Raw genomic sequence first — 22,222 nt, forward strand, 5'->3', positions numbered from 1 at the left:
TCCTTTATCTGAAACAAACGCCTTCAGAGGGCTGTCGATCTGGCGCAAGTGTCGGACAGCTGGTTGTGCAGCCCAGATATTTCGAAGCAGGTGCCGGTCCACTGCGTGTAGTCGGACCCCAAAGAGGAGTTGGACATCCACCGCCTCGAATTATTCAGTCTTTTTTATTGTCCTCATCAAATTGAGCTTTGTTTCCCCTTGCCAAACCCTGAGTGTTGGATCCAGTTGGCGGTTGGACGTTGACTCGTCGTGCGGGACCAGCCAGCAGTTCCAGAGGCCACGCAGTTTACGCAATGCGAACGGCACGCCTATTTACCATGACAATGGCGATGGCCGAGGAGAATACGAGCAGCACATGAGCCGACAAAGGGCGTACGAGGACAGTGCAGTATGTACTCGGAGACGGAGAGCTGCAGCCACCAAGCAAGGCTACTCGAGGGGTGGCCTGTACTACAAGTATGTAAACATGCGAGGACGGAATATGGGCACGAGGGAAATAAAGCTGGGCCTACCGCCTAGGCCACGCCAACGAGCGGCGGATCACCCAAAACGCTGCACCTTACAGGTAGCTGCAGTCGCTAAGATTGAAACACACGAATCACCTGGGTGGGCGGTTTAGGCGGTCCAGTGGCTGCTGGGGGACATGCCGCGAGGGGCTTAGCGGCGACGGCATGGCTTGCATAGTGCTGGGGAACCTTTTGGTTTTGGGCCTGGCGCTTGAGCCAACCCAACACCTCGAGTTTCGAAGCGGCGTCCTTTTCCTGCGGCCTTCTCGCCATGATTCTCTCCGGGAGGCGCCACAGAGTGCCATAGTCACGGGGAGGCGGGTTGCGAGTACCTGCTACCGGTTGCTTCATGATCGGTACGAGCCTATTTTGGCATCGAATTACTCCTCACTTCACATGTCACTTCGGCTGATGCCCTGCGAGAGGAGTCTGCGAAGGCAGCCGAACCCTGCACGCGAGCAAGCGAATGTTGGGGAACCGCGGAGGCGGAAAGCTGCTGACCAGCCGAATCCCGAGTCTGTTGATTGCTGCAGATTAGTTAGTGATTACCTTCGGCTACAAAGTGATGTCTCCTTGATGGGTTGAGGCATTCATCGATTGAGTGGCATTGCTCGTACTTGCGACGTTTGCATTTCCGTTGCTTCAAAACGGCCACCAGCCTGTCAAAGCTGCCACCGTGGAGTACTCCTAGCCTGTGTCTTCCGTCCATCCGTTAGAGATCTGTGACATCAACAAGCTAACTGCGTGTAGCATCCATAATTGGGCACGGACCGTCCAGCTCTGGCCTCGAGTCCCCAATGCCGCTAGCTGTTGACGATACGATACGGAACCTCGGAGCAGGGATATGTCACGGCTAATTTCCATCCTCGCGGTGATTCTCAGCTGTTCAGCGTCAGATTCGTCAGCGCCAGTGCCAATCATAGTTGCCCCAGCCCCGTCTGCCAAGGGCACAATCTCTTGCCGGTTTCCTGCCGCGTAGGATCCTGTTGCAGGAGGTTTTCACTCAGATGAAACTGCGTGTCCTTCTAGCCACAATGCTGGAACATGCTGGTGCCGTATCAACTGTAGCGTCCTGGTCGTGCGTGTGGAGAAGCGGCGGGGATGGCACCAAAGTCGGGTCAGGCGCCGGTGGGAGGGTTGCAGTTTGCAGCACCAAGATTTGCTGCATGGCGTCCAACAGCATCGCAGATGAGGCGTTGATTGCTGGTGCTTATCATCCAGGCGGGGAGTTCAAGCGACCGCAACCCGACGTGCTACCGGCTGGTCGAGGAAGATCGAATCATTGGCTAACCGCTGATTACGAGGGATGGAATCTAAGATTTCCGGATGCAAGGGGCGAGAGAAAGGATTCGCCTGCAAGCTGCGCCTCGAGTGATTGCTACCGTGATAGCCTTCTTTTAGAAAGGAAATAACATGGCCATTCTTTTCTCTTAAGGGGTAGATTACAGAGAGTTACCATTACAGTCGAGGAGATACATGGTTTAAGCGACGAGGGAATTTGCTTTTTACCCTACTCCCCCCATCTAAGATACATGCATGGTCTATTTATGTCGTGTCACTGCTCTCACTGCCTGCAGATCGCTTGCAGCATTGGAACAACCATATGTTCAAAATATCGAATGATATTGAGATTGGTGAAAGTGACGATGTTCGTTTTGATTAATCGAGCACCTTGAAATACGATAATTTAGACTGACAATGAACAAATAGTGTGCTATATCGACTTCCTTTCCCCTGGCAATGCGTTGCAAATGATGGCATTTGCACCAGAGCGGCCGATGTCATGCCACAGGGCGATCAAGCACAGAGTGATACAAACTGATAAGCAGCTTGGTTGAAATAAGCCATCTGTCTCGGCCATGTACAATTCCAAATCCTGTGCTTGAAAGGGCCGTGCTACATATACGGTGAAAATTGCTGTATATGATCAATCATTGGCAGTGCTTCTCCCGTTACATCCATTCAATGTACCACAGCATGATGCTGGCGGGGCATATTGACAGGCAGTCAGACATGATCTTGTCAGTCTAATTAGCCAAATGTCCACATCCATCTTGATATGTGGTCACCTCCCAAGCAAAGCAACCTACCCAGAGATTTCCAGTTGTACAAGCAATATCTATCCATGGGCAATTTTGCAACTTGTCCATCTTGTTAACGTGCTCATTCAACAAATCTCCTATGCATACAGAATATTCCGTGGCGCTACACGCTCATCATATCTCAGTCTAGACTTTGCCCTCCATGTCTTGCCAACGTCAACTGAGACATGGCACAGGGAGGCGTGTCTATAATCCGGCGAGCGATCCAAATAGTTGGGCTATTCTTGCCGATGATAAAAGATGAACCGAGACTCTCCCTTTTGCATCCTTAGACTGACCTATTCCTTGTCTCATTCTCATCCAAAAGCCAACGGCTATATACTATTGCCCAACCCTCCTCGTGAGGTATCCTCAGCCACACACTCTCAGATACAAGCTTCATATTTTGGCGAAAATGGATCAGCAGGTAGATAAGTTGCCTGAGAAAGCCGAGCATGACAATGCACTGGAATTAGCAGCCACCGAAAGCACCAGCCAGACAGTCGAGCTGATCCAACTCAACCCCCAAGCCGTTCCCCGTGATATCGGAGCCTTTCAGATAATCGCCCTCGGCTTCAACATTCCGAACAGCTGGGCGGGCGTTGCCACCGCGTTCTCAGCCGCCCTAACAGCCGGAGGCCCCGTCTCGCTGATCTATGGCAACTTTGTCATCACGGCCATGTATGCGTCTGCAGCCGTCACGCTCGCGGAGCTTGCGAGTGTTTACCCGACAGCAGGTGGACAGTATCATTTCACGAGCATCATGGCGCCTAAGAGTTACAATCGATCCATCTCTTATATCTGTGGCATGATAGCGACGGTTTCGTGGATCATATGTTCCACAAGCGTGGCCAGTATTACGAGTTTGTGCATTGCTTAAATAGCCGAGTTTTACAGCGGTTATAAGGCGAACGCCTGGCAGTTGTTCCTCATATCCCAGGGACTCAACTTATTCTCACTAGCCTATAATTTATTCTTGTTGAAACGGACCCGATGGATTCACGATGCAGCTTGTAAGTGTTCTTTACTCCGGAGACGATATATTTGAGGTGGTGGAAGGAGTGCTAATGATGGGGAAACAGTCTTCTTGACCCTGTCAACCTTTCTCACAATATCAATCGTTTGTCTCGCCCGAGGCGACAAGCAGTCGTCAACATGGGTTTGGACCAACTTCGAACCGTCGTCAGGATGGCCGCCCGTAGTATCCTTCTTCACTGGTCTCACTACTCATGCATACATGTTTGGAGGGCTCGACTCTGCTCTCCATCTTGCAGAAGAGACGCTAGATGCTTCCAGGACGGTACCAAAGGCGCTTATGTCTACGATTGGAATTGGCTTCTTCTCTGGCTTTGTCTTTTCTGTGGCAATGACGTATTGCATCCCCAGCTTGGATATTTTTGCCAATGATCCGTGAGTCTGCCATACCATTCTTCTTCAGTAACTAGAAATAAGTAAGTTACTAAGTGGAAATTGATAGAGTACCGATATATAAACTATGGCGCATAGCTAGCAAATCCGACACCGCTGCTACAGTCTTTCTAGTTACTGGCATCGTCATCTTCACGTTCATCCTCATCGCCACCCAGCAAACAACCTCTCGCCTTATCTGGGCTCTGGCCCGTGACCGCGGACTTGTCTTTTCCTCACAGTTTGCCAAGTTGTCTCCCAAGTTTGGCGATATCCCCGTGGCCGCCCTTATTCTCGATGCAGGACTGATATTCGTGTGTGGGTGCATAAGCCTGGGCTCCACGGCGGCGTTTAATGCTCTTGTTGGGGTGTTTTCATTGATGCAGATGATCTCGTTTGCGCTTCCAGCGGCGCTGCTGATATATCGCCGGAGAAGTGAAAAGGTTCTTCCTCGCAAGAGAGCATTTAGAGTGCCTGAGATACTGGGTTGGGCTTGCAACATTGGGACAGTTATTGCGGCAGTGATCGAAACTGTTTTCTTCACGTTTCCAAGCGTCTTGCCGGTTACTGGTAGCAATATGAGTAAGTTGGGGAAATTGCCACACATCCACAGCTTGATCAGAAAGTCTGAGGAAGCGAAATATGCTGACGTTTTGTCTTATAGATTACGCCGTGGTAGTTCTGGCAGTGATTGTAATTGTCATGGTTGTGAACTGGATTGTTTTTGCGAAGAAGCATTATCAAGGTCCCAGAATAGGAGTCGTCTTGTAAATGAAGCTGGAAATCCTTCGTCATTGGGTGCATAACTCATTTTGGCAACATGTGCCTCTATATAGTGGATTTGTAACATATAAAGTGCCCGTTTACTTGGTCACTCCCAAGTCTAAATACTCTTCTTCGTCTTCTTAGGCGAACAACCGCAGAGATTGAGCCTAGCGACACTGGGGTCGTGGTCGCTAACCTGGCCATCGTTATTCTGCCAGGTATTTAAATGCAAATGCTCATACAGAGCGTCCCGGTGAAGTCCCTTGCTCACATACATGTGATCCAGCTCCTCGGTGTTCATATCGAACAAATACGTATATCGCTCAACGGGGTCAATTCCAACAACTTCGTCCAGATCAGTGAGGCCGGATATAGAAGAAAAGGTGGTGAGAGGGGCCACTTGAGAGTACTCGTTAAAGTCACCGGCGACGAGGATATTGGCCGTAGGATCCTGACTGAGAATCTCAGCAACGAATTCCTACCATACCTATGTTAGCACCTGAGCGTATTCTAGTGTACTTGAGTAAAATTAAAGACATACCGCGACGATGTTGGTCTGCAAAGTCCGCTTCTCGACTCCCTGGTTGATCGGCGGACGTACATCACCGGACAGAGAAGTTGAACCACCCTTGCTGACCAGATGAACGTTGATAGTGAAGAAGATCTTCTTGGTGCCTTTGACGGTCTTCCACATGGCTGCTAGTGGCTTACGGCTGCTGTCCCAGGCGGTGTTGAGAGGGTCGATCCGGCCAGGGTTGTACTTCAGCTCTGGGCCGTCCAGCACCTCATTGACATCGAGGCTTCCACCAAGATTGGGCTTGTACAGCTGGAGGACGTCTGATCGGTAGAAATAAGCCTGGCGGATGTTGCCACCGGGTTCTCCGCCGTCTTTGTTGTTGATGGGGCTGATTTCCGCAAAGTCGTAGACGATACCAGAAGCTGCTTCAATCTTGGATGCAAGCGTGGAGAGGGTGACGTTGGCATCAACGATGCCGTCGTTCTTGTTACCGGAGTTGTCCTGGACTTCTTGGAGGAAGATGAGATCAGGAGTGCGCAGCTTGTTCACGATGTGGTCGACAACGAGAGGCAGGTGAGGAGAATCAGGCATGAGGTTCTCAGTGTTGTAGTCGCCAACGGTAATGCCGAGGCAATCGCCTGTGCTATTAAAAGAGACAGCGGGGAAGTCGGTGGTCGCGTTCTTGAGGGGAGAGAGGTGAGTAAGAGGAAGAAGGCGGTAGGATCCAAAGTCATTGTAGACAACGCCGGTAATGTCGCCGAGATAGTCGCCCATTCGGGTGTCGAGCGGGTTCTTGGATCCGTCGAGGGGAGTGCCAATGGTGATGACTTCGGGATTGGCGTCGCCCTCCAGCATAGTCAGACCGCCGTGAGCGTTAAGGCCTGTGACAGGCCAGTTGCCGCGAATGTAGACATCGCCATAGTTATTCGGGCGGCTGATTTGGTATGCATCCTTGATGGTGACGTACTCGCCTAAAAGGCTCTGCCAGAAATCGAGGCCATACAAGTCAGGCTGGAGCTTGGGATTTGTGCTCGAGATGTTGGCCACGGCATTGGGAACACCAAAGATTCCGCCCTTGTCTAGGCTGGAGAATTCCTCAGTTGGCGGGAATGAAGTGTCGACGCCGATGACGAGCGGCTTCACTTCGTTTCCGGATGAGACGACTTTAATGTTTGTCGGTTTGTTGAGCTCAGTGAGGTAAATGTAGTTGGCGTTTGATCTAAATTGTTCATTATGTGTCAGTTTCACGATGAAAGCGGTAAGACGCTCTCAAACTCACCGATACTCTGTGACAACTCCGTCTAGAGTGATAATGTCACCGACTTTTACCGTCTTCGCAGCGGCACTGTTGAAGACATAGAGGCCCTCAGAGGTGGCGGCATTCTCATCAGGCTCTGTGGATCGAAGGAAAATTCCATTGCTGTTAGTTGCAGTTACAAGACCCTTGATGTCGGTGACGGTCTTGTCTTTGAACGGCGAAAGGTAGCGGTCGCCATTGATCCCAGCAATGGAGCTGGCAGCAGCTGAGCCCAAGATGGCTGCGAGAGCGACACACGACCTGACCGCCATTGTTATCGAGTGATGCTTCTTTTGCCTCAATGGTGAGAATCGAGGTGACCACTAACGGTCTATTTTTTTTTTTTTCCCTTCCCTGCCAAGGTATTTATTGGCATCCCTTGAGTTTCTATGTGTTTATTAAAATATTATTTAACATATTCTATAGCGGACTAGACCTCTCAAGTCTGGAGCATAGTATTCTTGGCAGCGTTGCACAGCGCCTCTCGACCTGCCCGTTCAGATTATCGATACCACCAGGTCCATTCATTTACATCACGTTTTACCCGAATATCAATCGGCCACCGACGCCCGGAATCAAGCTCCGGGAGCGATACCTGATTCTGCAGGTACCAACAAAAGGGCACGACTGACATGACAAGGGTAAGGACAGGAGGAAAATAGGCCGTGAGCTTCGGAGCTGAGACTCTGTTAGCAAGGACTTATTGGCTTGGCAACTTTCAAGGTGGCGGCTTATTATTGGTGTTTCCGGGACTTTTGAAGGCGTTTGCTTGACCGACTGACAGAATGGGGAAGACGGGCTGAGAGAGTGGGGAGAATTGGAGCCGATAGGATAAGCTTAACGATGATGCTTGAGCTAAGAGATTTTGTTGGCTAATTGGTTGAAAGGCAAATGAGCAGTATCACCAGACATTACTGATAGATAACATCCATTGATGCTTCTTGCCGCCTGCTATGAGCCTTACTCTCGCCATCATCAACGCTCGTTTTGTATTTTGACATCCGATTACTGATTGGCTTGTTCTTTAAAGGAATAACACTCTTCTTTAAGAGCTGATCTATGTTCTCAAACGCAATAGTAGCCTATCGCGTTCTTTCCAGGGTAGTAACTCTTTAGTTATCTCAAATTTCTAAATACTGAATCAAGGAGAATGATGCTTTAGATTGCTACGTTCTGTGTCTTCCACTATTGCGCTCTGGAAATATTGAGCTTGTCAATCCTTTAAGTCAACTGCCGATGCTAAAAAGTGTTCAAAGGCGATTGTACCGGCACCTTCGACATCCTAGAATGCGACAATCGCGGCATTCATATATGTAATCCGGCATTCGGTCGTGACACTCGTCGCATCGAAACGCGCCGCGACGAGATCTCCATCTCTGGTGCAAGCACTGATGATTTTGAACCAAGTCATGTCTTGCGCGTTCCACAAGAGCAGCTCGCTGTGCTCTCCCTAATTGATGCCCTTCTGCATCCCGATCAACGAGAACATTTGCTCGATCGATCAATCGATTTTCATCCCATTGATCACAGGTGCAGGTTTTCCACTGCAATCCGCAGACGTAACAAAATTGGGCACCACATCGGCATGCTGTCGGGTTGTTAGTTGGGCATGGTTAAACATAAAGAGATTTTGAGACATACTTATATGGTTGCATCCTGTACTCAAGTCAACCACCCTACGACATGAGTAACATCTCTGCCAGCCGTTCTCCGACGCAATACGGAGAACATCCAATGTCGCCATATCTTCAGGGCAGTGATCGTCATGCGATGGGCCCTTGCAAATAGTGCAGGTCTCGCTCCGACACTTTATACATATTGCGGTGTCTCCTTGAATAAATTGTAGAGGAATAAAAGCAGAACAAGTAGGCTGGTGACAGTATGTCCTATTCGGCGTGTTGTACTCCAACTCCTTTGCCCGATATTCTCCAACCAGCTCTGCAGTCAAGAATATCTGATTAATGCCGAGAGGTATCGATTGGCCACAGCAGCGAGGAGGAAAGAGGGATTCATCACTCATGGCCGCTTTGAACAATTCCGCTATACATCCGCGACAGTATTCGTGTGAGCAGGGACATTGCACCATTTCAAAGAAGGGAACGTCCGCCGTGCAGGCGAGACATCGTCGCCGTAGACTGGCTGAGGCCGATTTGCTGGTCCTCTTTGCCTGTGCGGACGAAGATTCGCCAGCTGTCGGGTACTCTTCATCATCAAAGCCAATGTATAGGGCTGCAAGCTTCTTGATCATCTCATCTTCGATGACCGTGTCTGGTGTCGCTGTGCCTGATACTGCTGCTGAAGGTTCTCCATTGATCGCATACTCTCGGTCACGCGCAGCTTGCTGTTCTTCCTCAAGATGGCTTCTGATCGTATCGCCATCTAACAAGACAGCATGAGCCATACTACGGCCCATGGCGTGGTCAGAACGTATCGTGGCCAAGGACTCGAGCTCGCGACAATACAGCTGCATTGCGAGCTCGGTATCGGGTTGCTCGCCATCGCGGTGCTTTCCTCTTATCAAATTTTTGGCATCCTGCAACTGAATCTCGATGATTAAATTAAGAGTTTCCTGGTCAATTTCGTCAAACATCGCTGTAGTTGTTTCCATGTTATATGGCTTGCTGGCTGTTTACCGTTTACTTCCCGCGTGAATTGTAGAATGAGGAAAAGAAGCGGGGTTGCCTCTCCTCATACTACATGAAGCGAATATATTAACTGGCTACATGTACGAAGTACTGGTACCGGCTGGTGTGGTTTGAGGGGTTTCGCCTCTAAGAAGAGACGCACTCGTTATTCCCTGAATCGACAAAATTGTTGACCAATTGATCGAGCTGCCAGTGAACATTTTCACCAATCAACCCTAGTACAAATATTAGTAAGCGACCATAGTTGTTTCTTATCCCTGCTGTCTTTATTACTGCTTCAAACTGTCAGTAGCAAAGGCACAAGGTGTTCCTCATGAAAGGAATGGACTCTACGAACGAACGAATGGAATAATGAGAGGATACTATGCCTTACTAATAGGGTAGAAGGAATATCTGACTTTACGTGGGTGGGCAGCTATTTCTACATCTCTGTACTTCATGTAAAACGACTTGTATACACTGGTCCGCCAATTGGCGGGAAAGCCGTCTTCGTGCGGCTATAAAGCAGCCCGTTCAGTCCGTTGGACTGGTATAAGATGGGGCGCTGTTTCCAAGTTCAGGACAAAGCCATATACGATTAGGGAATCTTTCCCACCGAAACCATGTCAAACGGCCAAATTCTTCTTAAAACGAAATCCCGTCTTCAATGCAAAAGACTTTTACGATAGTTGGGAGAATGAACATGGTCAGCAAGCCTTGCCCTGGGCACTAGCTACAGGGGTTACATATTATGCTCAAATAGGCTTTGAATACCCTATATATGGAGTCCATATATGATAGATTTACTTCTGGCGGTTATGAGCCAGATATGTGACGGGTACATAAGCTGAGAGATTTTTTATGGATAGTAGAGTTGACAATACTTAAAATACACCACATCCATTCCAATGATCCTAAATTTTCCGCTGACGAGTGGGATGGGGCGATTGAATACGATATCGACCCAATCGTATCAGCGGTTGCCAACGACCCGTCGCGAGAGGCTGCTAGTGCTGCCTACTACCAGGAGCAAATTGTAGTAGATGAACGGCGACTCCTCCTTAGCGAAGCCTCCTCTCATTCAAAGCATATTCTACAGGGGACTGTCAGTGGAAGGAAGGTCGTGATGATTGAGAATGGTAAAGCAACGCGGCCGATTGGTGAACGCTGGGTGAAATTTTGGCAGGAGTATTTAAATAGATATGCATTAAGGCAGTGATGAATTTAATTGAAAAGATTCGGTAATTATATTCTAGGCATTTTGTACTCGATAGTATACATATCACTGTTCTTTCGCTATAAACGTTTATCTAAGTTGGACCGAAAGACTTCACCCACCCAATTATGGTAAGGTATCGGAAACTTGCTTTCTCAACCACCTGCTGATGTATTCTTGGACTTCCTTGTTATTCTTCTCGATTGCCATCATATGCCCGTTGCCGCGTATTCCCTGGTCAGCTAGATAGACATGCTCGATTGGAACTCCTGCATCACGGAGAAACTCAGCCGTGAGATGATCGTATCCTGCATGGTACGATGCCTCAGCAGTCACCAGTACAACTGGAATGTGGCGAAGATTTTTTATCTGTCGTATAGGGTTATCCTGCCGCGGACCCTTGATTAGGCCCGCGTATATTCCCGTCTCCTCTATGATGTCTTCGCCTTGTGTTGGCAACATCCTGTGCGACAACTTTCCAGCGCCTTCCGGCAATGGCGGATCATACTGTAGCGGTGTGCTGGTGATTCCAAATGGATGTAGCAATTTACCGACAATCTCGGGTCGAGAGTTGAAAGGCGGACAGTCCGGATACAGGAATGGTGGACCATGAGGCTCCAGAGCCACAATACCACAGACCAACTCTGGACAGGCATCGGCAGCGTGCCATCCGAGTGGCCCTGACTGAGAGTGAGTTATCAGAAATGCCGGGCCGATCTTGGTGAGCAGTGCCTTGATTGCCGGCCTGAAGAGGGATTCGACTTTTGCGTAACTGCCGATGTGTCCCACCTGGCTGGCATAAAAAGCATCGAATACAGGGTCACCTTTCTTTCCGGATCCGGGCCATTGCGTATGAAGATGTGCCCATGGCGAATTCTCAGGCTGAGGCGCAGTAAAGGCGGCCTCCAACTCTTCAACGGTGTAATGTGTGAGATCACCGAGGTCCCCAGCATGATACCGGGACCGTCCGACTCCTGGCTGATCAACCACATAACATTCCCAGTTGTCCGCAGCTTGCAGCAAGGCTAAGCCAGGCCGATTATCCGGCGTTGCCTCCCAGTGCGTCCCTGTTTGCGCTGCGCCATGTATGAAAACAATGGCAGGTTGTCCAGGTACTTTGTTCCCATACCGTCGTACGCACATGGATCCAGTCATATGTGTTCCCCGAGCATCTTGAATGTATTCACCACCAACATAAAACACACTCGCTTCTGGTTGTGTTTGAGTATTGCTTGATTGCATTGCATAGGCGAGATTCGAGATGTGCAGATGAAGAGAGTCAATGGAGATGCAGCTTATCCAATTGCATATGAATATTATTTGAGAAGGTGGCTTTGATGGATATTTAATCTTTCCCGATACCGTTTCCGCCAAGCTCTGAGTAATGTTGGTGAATGTCGTCTTGAGGCGTATCGTGTACACATTATATAATACATAGCGGAGAAGCTGAGGGAAACTGTTCACTTTGGATTGGGGCACGTTGCCAAAATAGTCAATTTTCCCCGTAGCGGCGGACTTCATAGTCTGAGGAATTTGGGCTATTTGAACTATGGAGGACTCTAGCATCGGCATCGAAAATCGGCCGTAAACCATGTAGAGTATTTTTCCCGACACTTGCATATTCAACGGGATTTCCAAGTGCATTAGAAAAGCGCAATTAAGGAATACTTGAGCTTCATTATATAAATTATCATGTGGAATAAAATGATCTATGGCCCATAATTTACTGGTAGACCTTTGGGGAAATTGAGCATTTTCTCTGAGTCGTAGGGCATGAAAATTATAGAATAGTAATAATTAAATAAAATAATGAGTCTTACAATACGGTTTCTTGCCAATTGCGTACTAAGTATACTATTTACTGCTAATCTATCTATGGCAAGGCTCTCCCCTTTCAACAGACTTGATCATTGAGTTGAGTTCAATCGGTATCCAACGGAAGTCAAAGTTAAAATCAATGATAATGGCCTTTCCTTACAAAATATATCGGAAATCAGGGTGATAGTCGTAAGCCTCTTCAAGGGACTGGTGGCTCATTGGGTGAACGGTGCCAGCTGCTTGGTGGTTGGCGGCCTCTTCTTCTTTTTTGCCGTTGAGGTGCCGCATGTGGAACCACATGAAAAGTGCAGAAAAAAATCCCAAGATCTGGAAAGCTAGGCAGATTGAATGACCCTTCAAGTACCGCGGAGGGTCAGTGTAGATGTGAGAAGCCATAATGGCAAAACACTGGCCGACAACTTCTGCGACTCCCCATGTCATGGCACGCTTGGTGAAGCCACCCACATTGATGCTCGTCCATGCGCCTAGAAGAGTGACGCACGGGAAAATGCCCATGGTTATTAGACAGGTCCCAAAGATCTTGACTTTGACGTTGTTTACAACCATCAGAATAATATAGCCAGCAATCGAAAAACTAAAGCAGAGCATCATAAATGGTCCCTTGATATTTGTACGATCGGACGCAATATTGACGACGAGAAGAGTAACAAAGGCGCACGCATATGGGATGATCGAGAAGAGCTGAGTTCGGGCTTTGTAAACCGGGAGAGTCAGTGAGGCCTCAGCTAACTGGATTCGAATCACTTACTAGGCGAAAAATCGAACTGTTGGATAAAACTTGGCAGAAAGGCACTGATAGAGGCTAAGCCTAGAGCGACGCCAGCATTCATAAACGAACAGCAATATAGCTTGGGATCCTTGAATGCAACGAGCATTTGACGCTTGTCGAAACCAGCACCGGCCTTGTTGTAGGCTATTATCACGTCGTTAGCTGCTAGTTTCAATGCGTCTTATGAAGCGGACGTACTCTTAAGTCGCTTGATAGCTACTTCAAGTTCAGCTTTCGAGAAAATCCAGTGCTTCAAGTCCTTGATCTGATCGGGAGGGGGAGGAAGCAAGAGCCAGGAAGAAATTCCAACAAAGATGCCAGCACATCCCTGGATGATGAACAACCATTGCCATGCTGCATGGCCCAAAGCACCGTCTAGATTTTTCTGAATAGCATAGGCCATGAGGCCGCTAAAGCCACCGGCAATCGTGGCTGCGGAATAGAAAACACCTGGCCGTGCTCATTAGTATCGACAAAAGGTGGTACCGAGTATCCAAGATATGCAGGGAAAATAGAACATACCACTTCGAATGGCCAACTCATTCCGCTTGTACCACAAACTCGTATACAGAGTAAGAGCCTGAAGAAAAGTAGATGCAAAGCCAAACAGAATCCGAAGTGCGAGAATCGCGGCGGCATTCTTCGCGGCTGCCATGCAGCATGACAGTGTTGCAAATATAATGACACATCCGCCAATCTGTCTATGGGCCTTGAAGAAACGGATAGACAAATTGGCTGGAATGATACACAAGACATAGCCCACATCTTGACGAAGCTGTTAGCATATACCCCCTTGCATGCTCATCGGTCTTGGCCTACAGTATAGAGACACGGCGTCATAAAATTGGGCGTTGCTGATATTGAGGTCTTTTTGTAATCCCATAACACGGGCGTTTCCGATGTTTCCTCGATCCTGTATGAATAGACATTTAGAAAATGTTTTCTTTGCTACACGTTGTAGAAGATCACCATCTGTACTTACCCATTGATTGACAAGGAATACCAAGGCAGTCATTCCCACAATCAAGATGTCAGCTTTGAGAACCAGACGTTTCTCTAGCTTCTTCTCTTCTGCGGTCAAGTCTGGCTCGGCAGCCAAGAACTCCTTCTCTTGGTACTCAACCAAGTCCACATCATTCACCGTTTCCACCTTTTCAGTATCCATGTTGTGAAGTATTGTAACCACAAGAGATAGATGTAGAAGTAGGATGGACGGGTGACAAGAGGAGAGCAAAAAGGGAAGAATCTGGGGTAAGATATAGTAAAAGCAATATCGAGCTCAATAAGACTGTGACTATAAAACATCGCGTGGTTTGCGGTTGGGGTAGTCTGGGGAAGCGTCTACGCTAGCTTCGAAGATTTGGATCTAGTGGATATTTTGACGATGTGACATGATCGAGTATTCGCCAGTTCTTTCTCTAGTGTCAAGGCTTTGCACGGACACGTCGTAAAGGGAATGTTCCCGGCCGGAGGGTGCACAAGGCCGCTGCGTTGTGAGCCCTGGGAGCAATGTCACTGGCTGGTCCACGTTATTAGCCATTCTCAGCTGGGGAACATTATGCTTGGTTGCATACGGATTGGATCAGATTTCATCAACGGCCGTGCAGTACGTGTAGCTACTGAGGCAACCGGTGGCGAAGCTTAACGCTCGGATCATTGTTAAGGGGAAAACGAAAGATACGTGCCCTCACAAACTCCGCAGAATTTCGTGTCAGGCACTCTGTCTTTTAGATATGCGTCTTACCAGGAGAGGAAATTATCGCGACATCCGCAGTAGTGGAGCGCCGGTCCGTACATATTGCCTAAAGCGGTAATCGGCCTTTCAGAACAGTTCGGAGACATATTCTAGCATAACTCAAAAATCGTGTCTTAAAACTCCACGTTGCTCAGAGAGGAAAGTTTCACGATGATATTCGCCATCTGTATAATTCGTTAATTCTTTATAGCATTCCGGTTCTTCATCGTTCTTTGACTGCATAAGAGTTAGTTTAGTTCGCCGGGTGTTCCTAACGACGGACCTATTGATTGCCAATACGATTCCTTCTCGCCACTCCTAGCTTTTTCAAGCTATCGCCAGCAAATCGCAAACCAAGACGTAAGTTATGTTTGTCATATAACCATGCTAGAATGTCATAGCGGAATGGAAGTTCACTAATATGATCGGGATGATTACTCTTTGGAGAATTTGGCGATGATGATTACATATTGAAAAAAAGTTAACAACACTCGGAGTATTTGGAGAGGCCGGCAAGTGCCTTCTTATGTCAAAGCAAGAAAAGATGGCATTTAATTATTTCAAAATTTTTGGAAACATCAGTGAATCAATCGTATATCAACGGAATTTGCATGTTATTGAAATATACGAATGCACTGAGCTAGCTAAAGTATGGCCTAGTGTGGGACATGAGCAGCTGTAGCCCGTTGCACCTCAATTGCAACTTGATAATCCAGAATGATTCCTTTCCCGTATGCCTTAATGGATGCTCCCACCACCCGCTTTACGTAGTCTTCGTGTGTGTGATACAAGTCCTTCAGTTTCTCTTCGCTATATGCGTTTGTGGCTCCATTCAGGCCTATACCAACAAGGCCCACATACTGCGCAATTGGAACAGTAATCTCTGGGAGGCGAACTCCACCAATAACATTTCCATCAGCTGCTCTGTTCAGTATTGGTATAGTACCGTTGAGAAATCCCTCGATCAATGGCATGGGCGAAGGTGGGCTGTGGTGTTTAATCCAAGCTGGAAGTAAACGGAATGCGGCATCCACAACTGGAAGCCAGTTCACCTGACTCCAATTCAAAGAGAGCTGCTCTGGAGGTACAACTCCATCTCGATTTAGCGTCAACAGAAGGGTTTCGTATAAGGGCACGTTGACATGCGAAGCTCCAGCAACTTCCCAATAGCGAAAATATGCGGTATCAGGCTGGCGGGTACCAAAAAGTATGGTATATGACGCTTCCAATTCACTGTTGATCATGAAAACAGGAATCTTTAGGTCCGTTCGCACCATGGCCGAAACCGTCGGGGCTTGCTCTGCAGCGGATGTGTGATCAGTAGAGAAGGTGGCTGCTTGTCCGGCAGATAGTAGGGCATAGTGGCGTCGAAGACATTTGTGAGAGGTTGTATGCCGTTGGTGTAGGCAAGGACACGGGAACCAGACTGTGAGCCACCAACTGCAACGACAATATCAGGAGATAAACCTCCCAGCACTTTTGCTTGCCCTTGGGGTGATTTGATAATCCTTGCAACTTGGGTATATATATCATAGCTGACGGTGTCATTGGGTATGGTTAAAGAACCATAACGATCTGGGTCCCACTGATGAAGGCCTTGCGGATTTGGGATATCAAGTCCTGAGACCCCAACTCGTTGTGCAGATACAAGGACATAGACAGATCCGTTTTGGTAAATTCCAGGAGCATCTCCGCCAAAAGTTACTTCGTAGCCGAACGACACGTTAATCCACTCTAAAAGGGCGACACCGCTGAATCGGGAATGGTTTTTTGGCCTGCGTACAAGAATTCGAGTCTTATAATAGCTGCTCTTGGTAGGCTTTAAGTCCCATTTGCCGTCCAAACCTAAATCGCCAATTTGCTCGTACTCCTTTGCGTTTCCAGTCAAGAAGAATTCCTCCTCGATATAGCCGATCTCGCTAATATTTCCATAGAAGCTGGCGAATGGATAACCTTTTTGGCCACCACTAATAGGGCCCTCAACTTTGGGTAGCCTGCATTCATCTTTTCTGTCATTGATGCTAGCAAAAGCGAGAGGGATAATCCCAAAGAAAAGTAAAAATGGTTTCATAGTTAAGGTAGTAATAGAATCCTCGTGACGTTACGGGAATATCTGATGAGCATGCATTAGACGCTTACAATTAACGCCCTTTTATATATCTTCATATTGTTTTTCTCCTATTCCTTCTCGGGGATATTGGATGCGCTTCATTGGGAAATTATAAAAGGGGTTCCCCAATTGGGTAATATTCACGACTTAGTTTGTCTATTGCTTTTGTGAGGGGATTCTAGACTTCCCCTGTATCCATCTATGAGCCAGCAATAGCACTATTATTCAATGGTTCTGCGTAGCTCATATTTTCTCTGGAAATACATATACCCCTCATTTTGTATTTAAGAATAAATTTACAGTTCTCATTCTGGGGAACCATGTCTTCTCCGCATGGATACTGAATTACAAATTGCATCCCCGCACAACAACCCATGAAATTTGCGATATATTTCTCATCATTGTGCTTGACTATACATAAGCTAAGTCTACAAATACTCCAAGAGGTAGATATTTGCGCAGGGTGTGTAAGCATTCGCGGAAGATTGCTCTGTCAGTTAGTTTGACGTGTAAGCATGGCCATCAATCGATTTACACTCTTCATGATACAAAAGCGTAAGCTTAGAAGCGAGATTAATCTGAATAATGTAGATATGTAACCATACAAAATGGTCAAATATAACATGCGTATGATGGCGGGCGCATCTAGTATGTATTTTTTATTCCACATTAAAAATACTAGTAGTGTCTTCAACAACAGCTTTAGGCACTGGCCGGAGTAAGCCATCCATCATCCCCAAATTTCTCTCTCTGACGCCTGGTTTTGTGTGCTAACAATAGTGTGAAATCCACACTATTGTGTCAAAGTCGTTTCTCGCGATGCACCATAGACTAGAGATGTTCCTCTTTCTTCACGCTGACAAAACCTACCGCTGGTTAGAAGCAGATGGGGTAACTCCAGGTGCTATGCAATCGTGTTACATACCATTTGGCTGCGGTGAACGCTTCTTCCTAGTAAGGCTTTACCATGGCAGAAATTAAGCTCTTGATTGCGGGTATCGTGATGGAACTCGTGCAGTGCGATGAACCCCAATCAACAATGGTAAACCGATAGAAAAGCTCGGGACTCTCAGAATGAGGTAAATATCTGGACGAGGGCTATAGTGCAGGCAATAGGAGTACGCAAATGACAACGCTTCGGCATTGCTTGTGGAAAGGCAGATTTACTATGAAGAACTAGGAGGCGATGCTATGTGGGTAGTTAGTTTTAAGGGTCATATTGATAGCTGATAGCGGCGCCTGGTCGGATAGAATATTGGATATCTTGGTCAATATCATCCAATATGAACCATTTAGATATCTTACATCTAATCATATGGGATTTCTTTTTCTTTTCATAACGTGCGCTAACTTAAATCTGATCTTAATCTGTGCAGTATGGGAGATTACTGCGGGATTGTGGCACAGTCGCGGCTTTACAGCAACAGCCATTCACAACCTATATTAATGTAAGTTTGTCAACCAAAGGAAGATAACTGCGTATGCTTTCGAAGCCATGTCTCCTGAGAAACATCTTGGTAGATTAAGCCTTCGTCGAAAAATTCAGCTGCTCCCCACATCTAGTCAAACCACCCGCGAGCTTTATGTTGCATTTATGTTTCGATGTGTAATAGTTGATGGCCATGAATAGGCTATTGCCGGAGATCTGCGTTCTAAACGGGAATAGTTTTCAGCTGACAAATATGTATGTAACCCTGTCCCATAATTGCTGTGGAATCTTAGGTATTGGGTTTCCCCGCAATGAGAGTCGATAAAGGACATTGTGTTAGACAAATCCTGTCAATTGAGTGTAAATATTATTTCTCTTTATTCTGGCAATTTTTATGATAAGAGGCTCGCAATGGCAGAAGAATTGGTTTTGTTTGATCTCCCTAGCAAGGATGAAGCCGGCAACAGGGCTTGGTCTGGCAACACTTGGAAAGGTAAACTCAACCCGTATGAGAATAGGATAAGCGGCTTTATATGGATGGGAAATTGAACAGAAAAATGATATCGTGAGACTGACAAGAATGTTGCAGCTCGCATAGTTCTCAACTATAAAAATATACCCTATAGAACCCGATGGATAGAGTATCCAGACCTTGCGCCAATATTTGCATCATATGGCATTCCTCCAAACCCTGCCTCAACAAAGGATTTTGCTTATACCGTTCCCGTGGTAAAATTTCCTAATGGCGACTACCTAATGCAGTCATACGCCATTGCACAGAAGTTGGAAGAGCTATGGCCCGAACCCTCGCTGCGTCTCGATAGCGATTCCTACCACAAAGCCGTGGCTGTCCTTTCCAAAATCGACTCTGCCCTGGCCGCAGAGACGAGACCTAGGGTGCCGAAAAATATTCTCAACCCTGCAAGTATCGAGTACTTTGAGCGTACGCGGAGCGAGCGATTTGGTATGTCCTTGACAGATCTTTCCAAATCTGACAAAGCAGGGGATAATGCCTGGGCTGCCGCCGAGCCTGGTTTGCAGGCGCTGAAGGCACTTTTGACAGAAAACAGCTCGGGGCCATATATTGACGGTGACCGTGTCAGTTATGGGGATTTGGTACTTGCTAGCAGCTACGTGTTTATGGAGATGCTTGATAAGGATATGATTAAGAGGTTCTTGGGATATGATGACAGCATTCAGAAGCACTATGATGCGTGTAAGAAATGGTTGGAACGGAGCACTTTTTAGTGCTTAGGTATGCTATTCGAGATGAATCGATCATGTCAACTCAACCTACTAGCACCATATTAAGATTATAGTCGCCACTGCAGTTGTGTTTCTGGCTACTTGACCCCATAAAGTAGAGGTGGAATTTGATAATGTATCAAACTGAGAGTTTCATTTTCATATCTTAATGTGGTACCTTTGCGAATGCCTGTGCGAAAACCATGGCTGTGCATACAAATATATGTAAAACATATGAACTGCGGCCAATTTGGTCTATAATGATGCTCTTCACGCAAAGGGCTGATACACAAAGATCAATATTAAATTGTGAGCCAGTGAATGCAGGTACTATGTGCATGGATGAATCGCGAAAGCAGAGCTGTTCTCAGTTCCAACCCTTCCTATGACGGGATTTGAGTCGATATTGGCGGCCTGGCTATATTTGGAAGTAGTTTTTCTTCATTTGAGAGAAATATCCTTAAATTTTGAGTGTATCTTTTGTCAGAAAAAAGGATCGCAAGCTCTATCATAGACGCGACTGTATGAACATCAGTCATCTAGAGAGGCGGTATCATTCCGATAATTGCGCCATTCTAGAGAGGATATACTGGCAGTAACTGAGATTGTTTACGTCAATTTCCTAATTTATTTCCCTCGTTCGTTCTAGCCTCAGTCCACAAGAATTATTCTTGTGATAAAGGGGGGAAATGGAAGGGCGCAATAGCCTGGAACCCACCTTTGGTGGCCAGTTGGTGAGGCAAATCCACTCCGATAGGCAAACTTTCATCCGTCCATTGTTTGGAGTAACATGAGGTAATACCTTATATCCTCAGAATTTGCCCATGAAGCGATTGGTAGCCGATATGCATGAATGTTTGACTTGTACGTGGCTATGAAGCCTTTGAACGACGAAAGAGGTTACGAGCTCGTAAAAGCATCCAATGAAAGAGCGTCATGTAGTTGAGCATGCCCCTGTAAGATTGCCAGAACCGTATTGCTTACTTTACGAATGCCAATAGAATCACTACTTCGGGATTGGTATCTGTTGCGATCCATTGTAGCCAATTGAGACTTATCTGTTAGCAGAAACGAGTGTGATTTTAATAGCAGAAAAAGAAAACCTCTGTCCATGGGATGCTGTAGGGCGCGCGGTAGGGGTGAGGAAATGCATTAAGTCCGTCTGTTTACCCCTGTTCAACAAGGCATATTCGCATGGCTGCCTAGCTGGACGCATTGATACCATTCGCGATGAAACTTGAACACTCCATGCAATACACTCATCACCTTCTTAAGACAATACAGCTCTTCCTTTAAATTTCGCCCCGTCGCCCCGTTATCTCCGGGCTTCTCCGACTTCGTGCATTAGCACGTAGATCGTTTATTCACTCATATTCTTTAAGGATCGTAACGAGCCTGGACAACTTCGTGGGGTCACATTCCAGACAGGCCCTCATCGGCGACTTAACGATGGATGAATAGATGCCGGCCCCAAGCCCTCGGAACCTAATACTCAAAGTGAATTGAGCCGCATCAATTGGTCGTGATTGTTGTATATGCGAGATATTCATGCAAGCTCAATAGGCCTCTGTCTCTCAAACATACACAAACAAACGAATAAAAATATATATATATATCCCAGTATACCTCATTCCTTAACATGGTGGTGATAAGTAAAGATCCATGAGGCAAGAAATATGCCCTGATTAAGTTTGCATCAGCTAACGGCTGTGAACACCAAAACAACCCTTTGTCTATTTCCATTTGAGTTTGTGGAGTCTACCGCGACGGTGGGAGAAGACCTTCCGCGGCAGCAGCCGCCTGCGCCATGGCAAGGTTTATTCGAGCTTCAAGTTTGTGGGGCGGGATTCCAGGAAAGTATCTGCGTCAGGCTACTCGCCAAGTGTTCTACGCATTGGTTATGGGTTAACTTATGGGGATTGATAAGAAGTACCTGGTTGAGCCAAACAAAGGGGCTTGTAAGATGGAATTGGGCATCGATTTGGGAAGGCTTTACTAGGGGCAGTCTTAACGATTTCCAGACTGTGATTGCAATTTGCCCTTGGTGGCCCAGTACCTCGTAATCCTCCATACAAGAAACCGATGATATCACATGACTGATCAGACCATACTACTCATGGACTTATTGAGACCTCGTGGATACCTATACGTCCCTTGTTAATCTTGGCTTTGTACAAGTGAATTGCATAACGTACTCGATCATTTACTACATGTCAGTACAGTGAAGTAAGGCTTAATTGATTCACTGCTCTAAACACTGCTCACCATGTCATTTTACTTTGTACCTCAAAAGCATCCCGGAACAATATTCGGGCGGAAATTTGGACAAATATTCGGGTCATAAGCGAACAGGCAAAAGTGGCTGTGACCGTTGCATTTATATCAGTATTATCCACAGGTGTACGCACCGACATCCCAGGATCGTCAAAGGTCCCAATCCGTATCCCAAGTCTCCTGATCCGTGTAATCGCATGTGATCTGCCAGTATAATGCCGGACAAGGGTCTTGGTACTGGCAGCTTTGAACACGACTTCTCTAGTGAGACTATTCGCCCAAGTAGACATTTGTGTTTCTCCTTATGAAGTAAATGGTGCAAATTGGAATAGCTTGGATGATACTCTATAAGCCCTTAGAGCCGCTGGTATTCTTATTTCCTCGCTGTATTCTACTCTAGAATTGCTC

At 46.9% G+C, this 22,222-nt stretch overlaps 8 protein-coding genes across 8 annotated transcripts; 2 read left to right on the forward strand and 6 right to left on the reverse strand.

Moving 5' to 3' along the window:
* Positions 1–308: 308 nt before the first annotated feature.
* On the reverse strand, positions 309–857 carry TRIVIDRAFT_67436 (uncharacterized protein; the record flags this gene model as incomplete). The annotated part of the gene is made up of 2 exons (XM_014096959.1): positions 309–445; positions 596–857. The coding sequence occupies 2 exons, from the start codon at positions 855–857 to the stop codon at positions 309–311; spliced, it is 399 nt and encodes a 132-aa protein (XP_013952434.1).
* A 2,145-nt stretch (positions 858–3,002) lies between these two features.
* TRIVIDRAFT_44930 (uncharacterized protein) lies at positions 3,003–4,765 on the forward strand (the record flags this gene model as incomplete). Its single annotated transcript, XM_014096960.1, has 5 exons — positions 3,003–3,450; positions 3,472–3,600; positions 3,670–3,997; positions 4,065–4,576; positions 4,659–4,765. The coding sequence occupies 5 exons, from the start codon at positions 3,003–3,005 to the stop codon at positions 4,763–4,765; spliced, it is 1,524 nt and encodes a 507-aa protein (XP_013952435.1).
* Positions 4,764–6,859, reverse strand: TRIVIDRAFT_76620 (uncharacterized protein; the record flags this gene model as incomplete). Its single annotated transcript, XM_014096961.1, has 3 exons — positions 4,764–5,237; positions 5,301–6,495; positions 6,556–6,859. 3 exons carry the CDS (start codon positions 6,843–6,845, stop codon positions 4,878–4,880), a joined length of 1,845 nt encoding a protein of 614 aa, XP_013952436.1.
* A 964-nt stretch (positions 6,860–7,823) lies between these two features.
* On the reverse strand, positions 7,824–9,163 carry TRIVIDRAFT_159594 (uncharacterized protein; the record flags this gene model as incomplete). The annotated part of the gene is made up of 2 exons (XM_014096962.1): positions 7,824–8,161; positions 8,215–9,163. 2 exons carry the CDS (start codon positions 9,161–9,163, stop codon positions 7,824–7,826), a joined length of 1,287 nt encoding a protein of 428 aa, XP_013952437.1.
* Positions 9,164–10,569: 1,406 nt separating this feature from the next.
* Positions 10,570–11,631, reverse strand: TRIVIDRAFT_128456 (uncharacterized protein; the record flags this gene model as incomplete). The annotated part of the gene is made up of 1 exon (XM_014096963.1): positions 10,570–11,631. A coding segment is annotated over one exon (1,062 nt), but the record flags the coding sequence as incomplete, so codon positions are not given.
* A 756-nt stretch (positions 11,632–12,387) lies between these two features.
* TRIVIDRAFT_45020 (uncharacterized protein) lies at positions 12,388–14,186 on the reverse strand (the record flags this gene model as incomplete). The annotated part of the gene is made up of 6 exons (XM_014096964.1): positions 12,388–12,944; positions 13,001–13,165; positions 13,220–13,471; positions 13,544–13,786; positions 13,841–13,934; positions 14,004–14,186. The coding sequence occupies 6 exons, from the start codon at positions 14,184–14,186 to the stop codon at positions 12,388–12,390; spliced, it is 1,494 nt and encodes a 497-aa protein (XP_013952439.1).
* A 1,226-nt stretch (positions 14,187–15,412) lies between these two features.
* On the reverse strand, positions 15,413–16,827 carry TRIVIDRAFT_67441 (uncharacterized protein; the record flags this gene model as incomplete). Its single annotated transcript, XM_014096965.1, has 2 exons — positions 15,413–15,989; positions 16,031–16,827. The coding sequence occupies 2 exons, from the start codon at positions 16,825–16,827 to the stop codon at positions 15,413–15,415; spliced, it is 1,374 nt and encodes a 457-aa protein (XP_013952440.1).
* Positions 16,828–18,648: 1,821 nt separating this feature from the next.
* On the forward strand, positions 18,649–19,585 carry TRIVIDRAFT_89283 (uncharacterized protein; the record flags this gene model as incomplete). Its single annotated transcript, XM_014096966.1, has 2 exons — positions 18,649–18,788; positions 18,885–19,585. The coding sequence occupies 2 exons, from the start codon at positions 18,707–18,709 to the stop codon at positions 19,541–19,543; spliced, it is 741 nt and encodes a 246-aa protein (XP_013952441.1).
* Positions 19,586–22,222: the final 2,637 nt, after the last annotated feature.

This window comes from Trichoderma virens (assembly GCF_000170995.1).
Source record: "Trichoderma virens Gv29-8 chromosome Unknown TRIVIscaffold_87, whole genome shotgun sequence".
Classification (NCBI taxonomy): domain Eukaryota; kingdom Fungi; phylum Ascomycota; class Sordariomycetes; order Hypocreales; family Hypocreaceae; genus Trichoderma; species Trichoderma virens.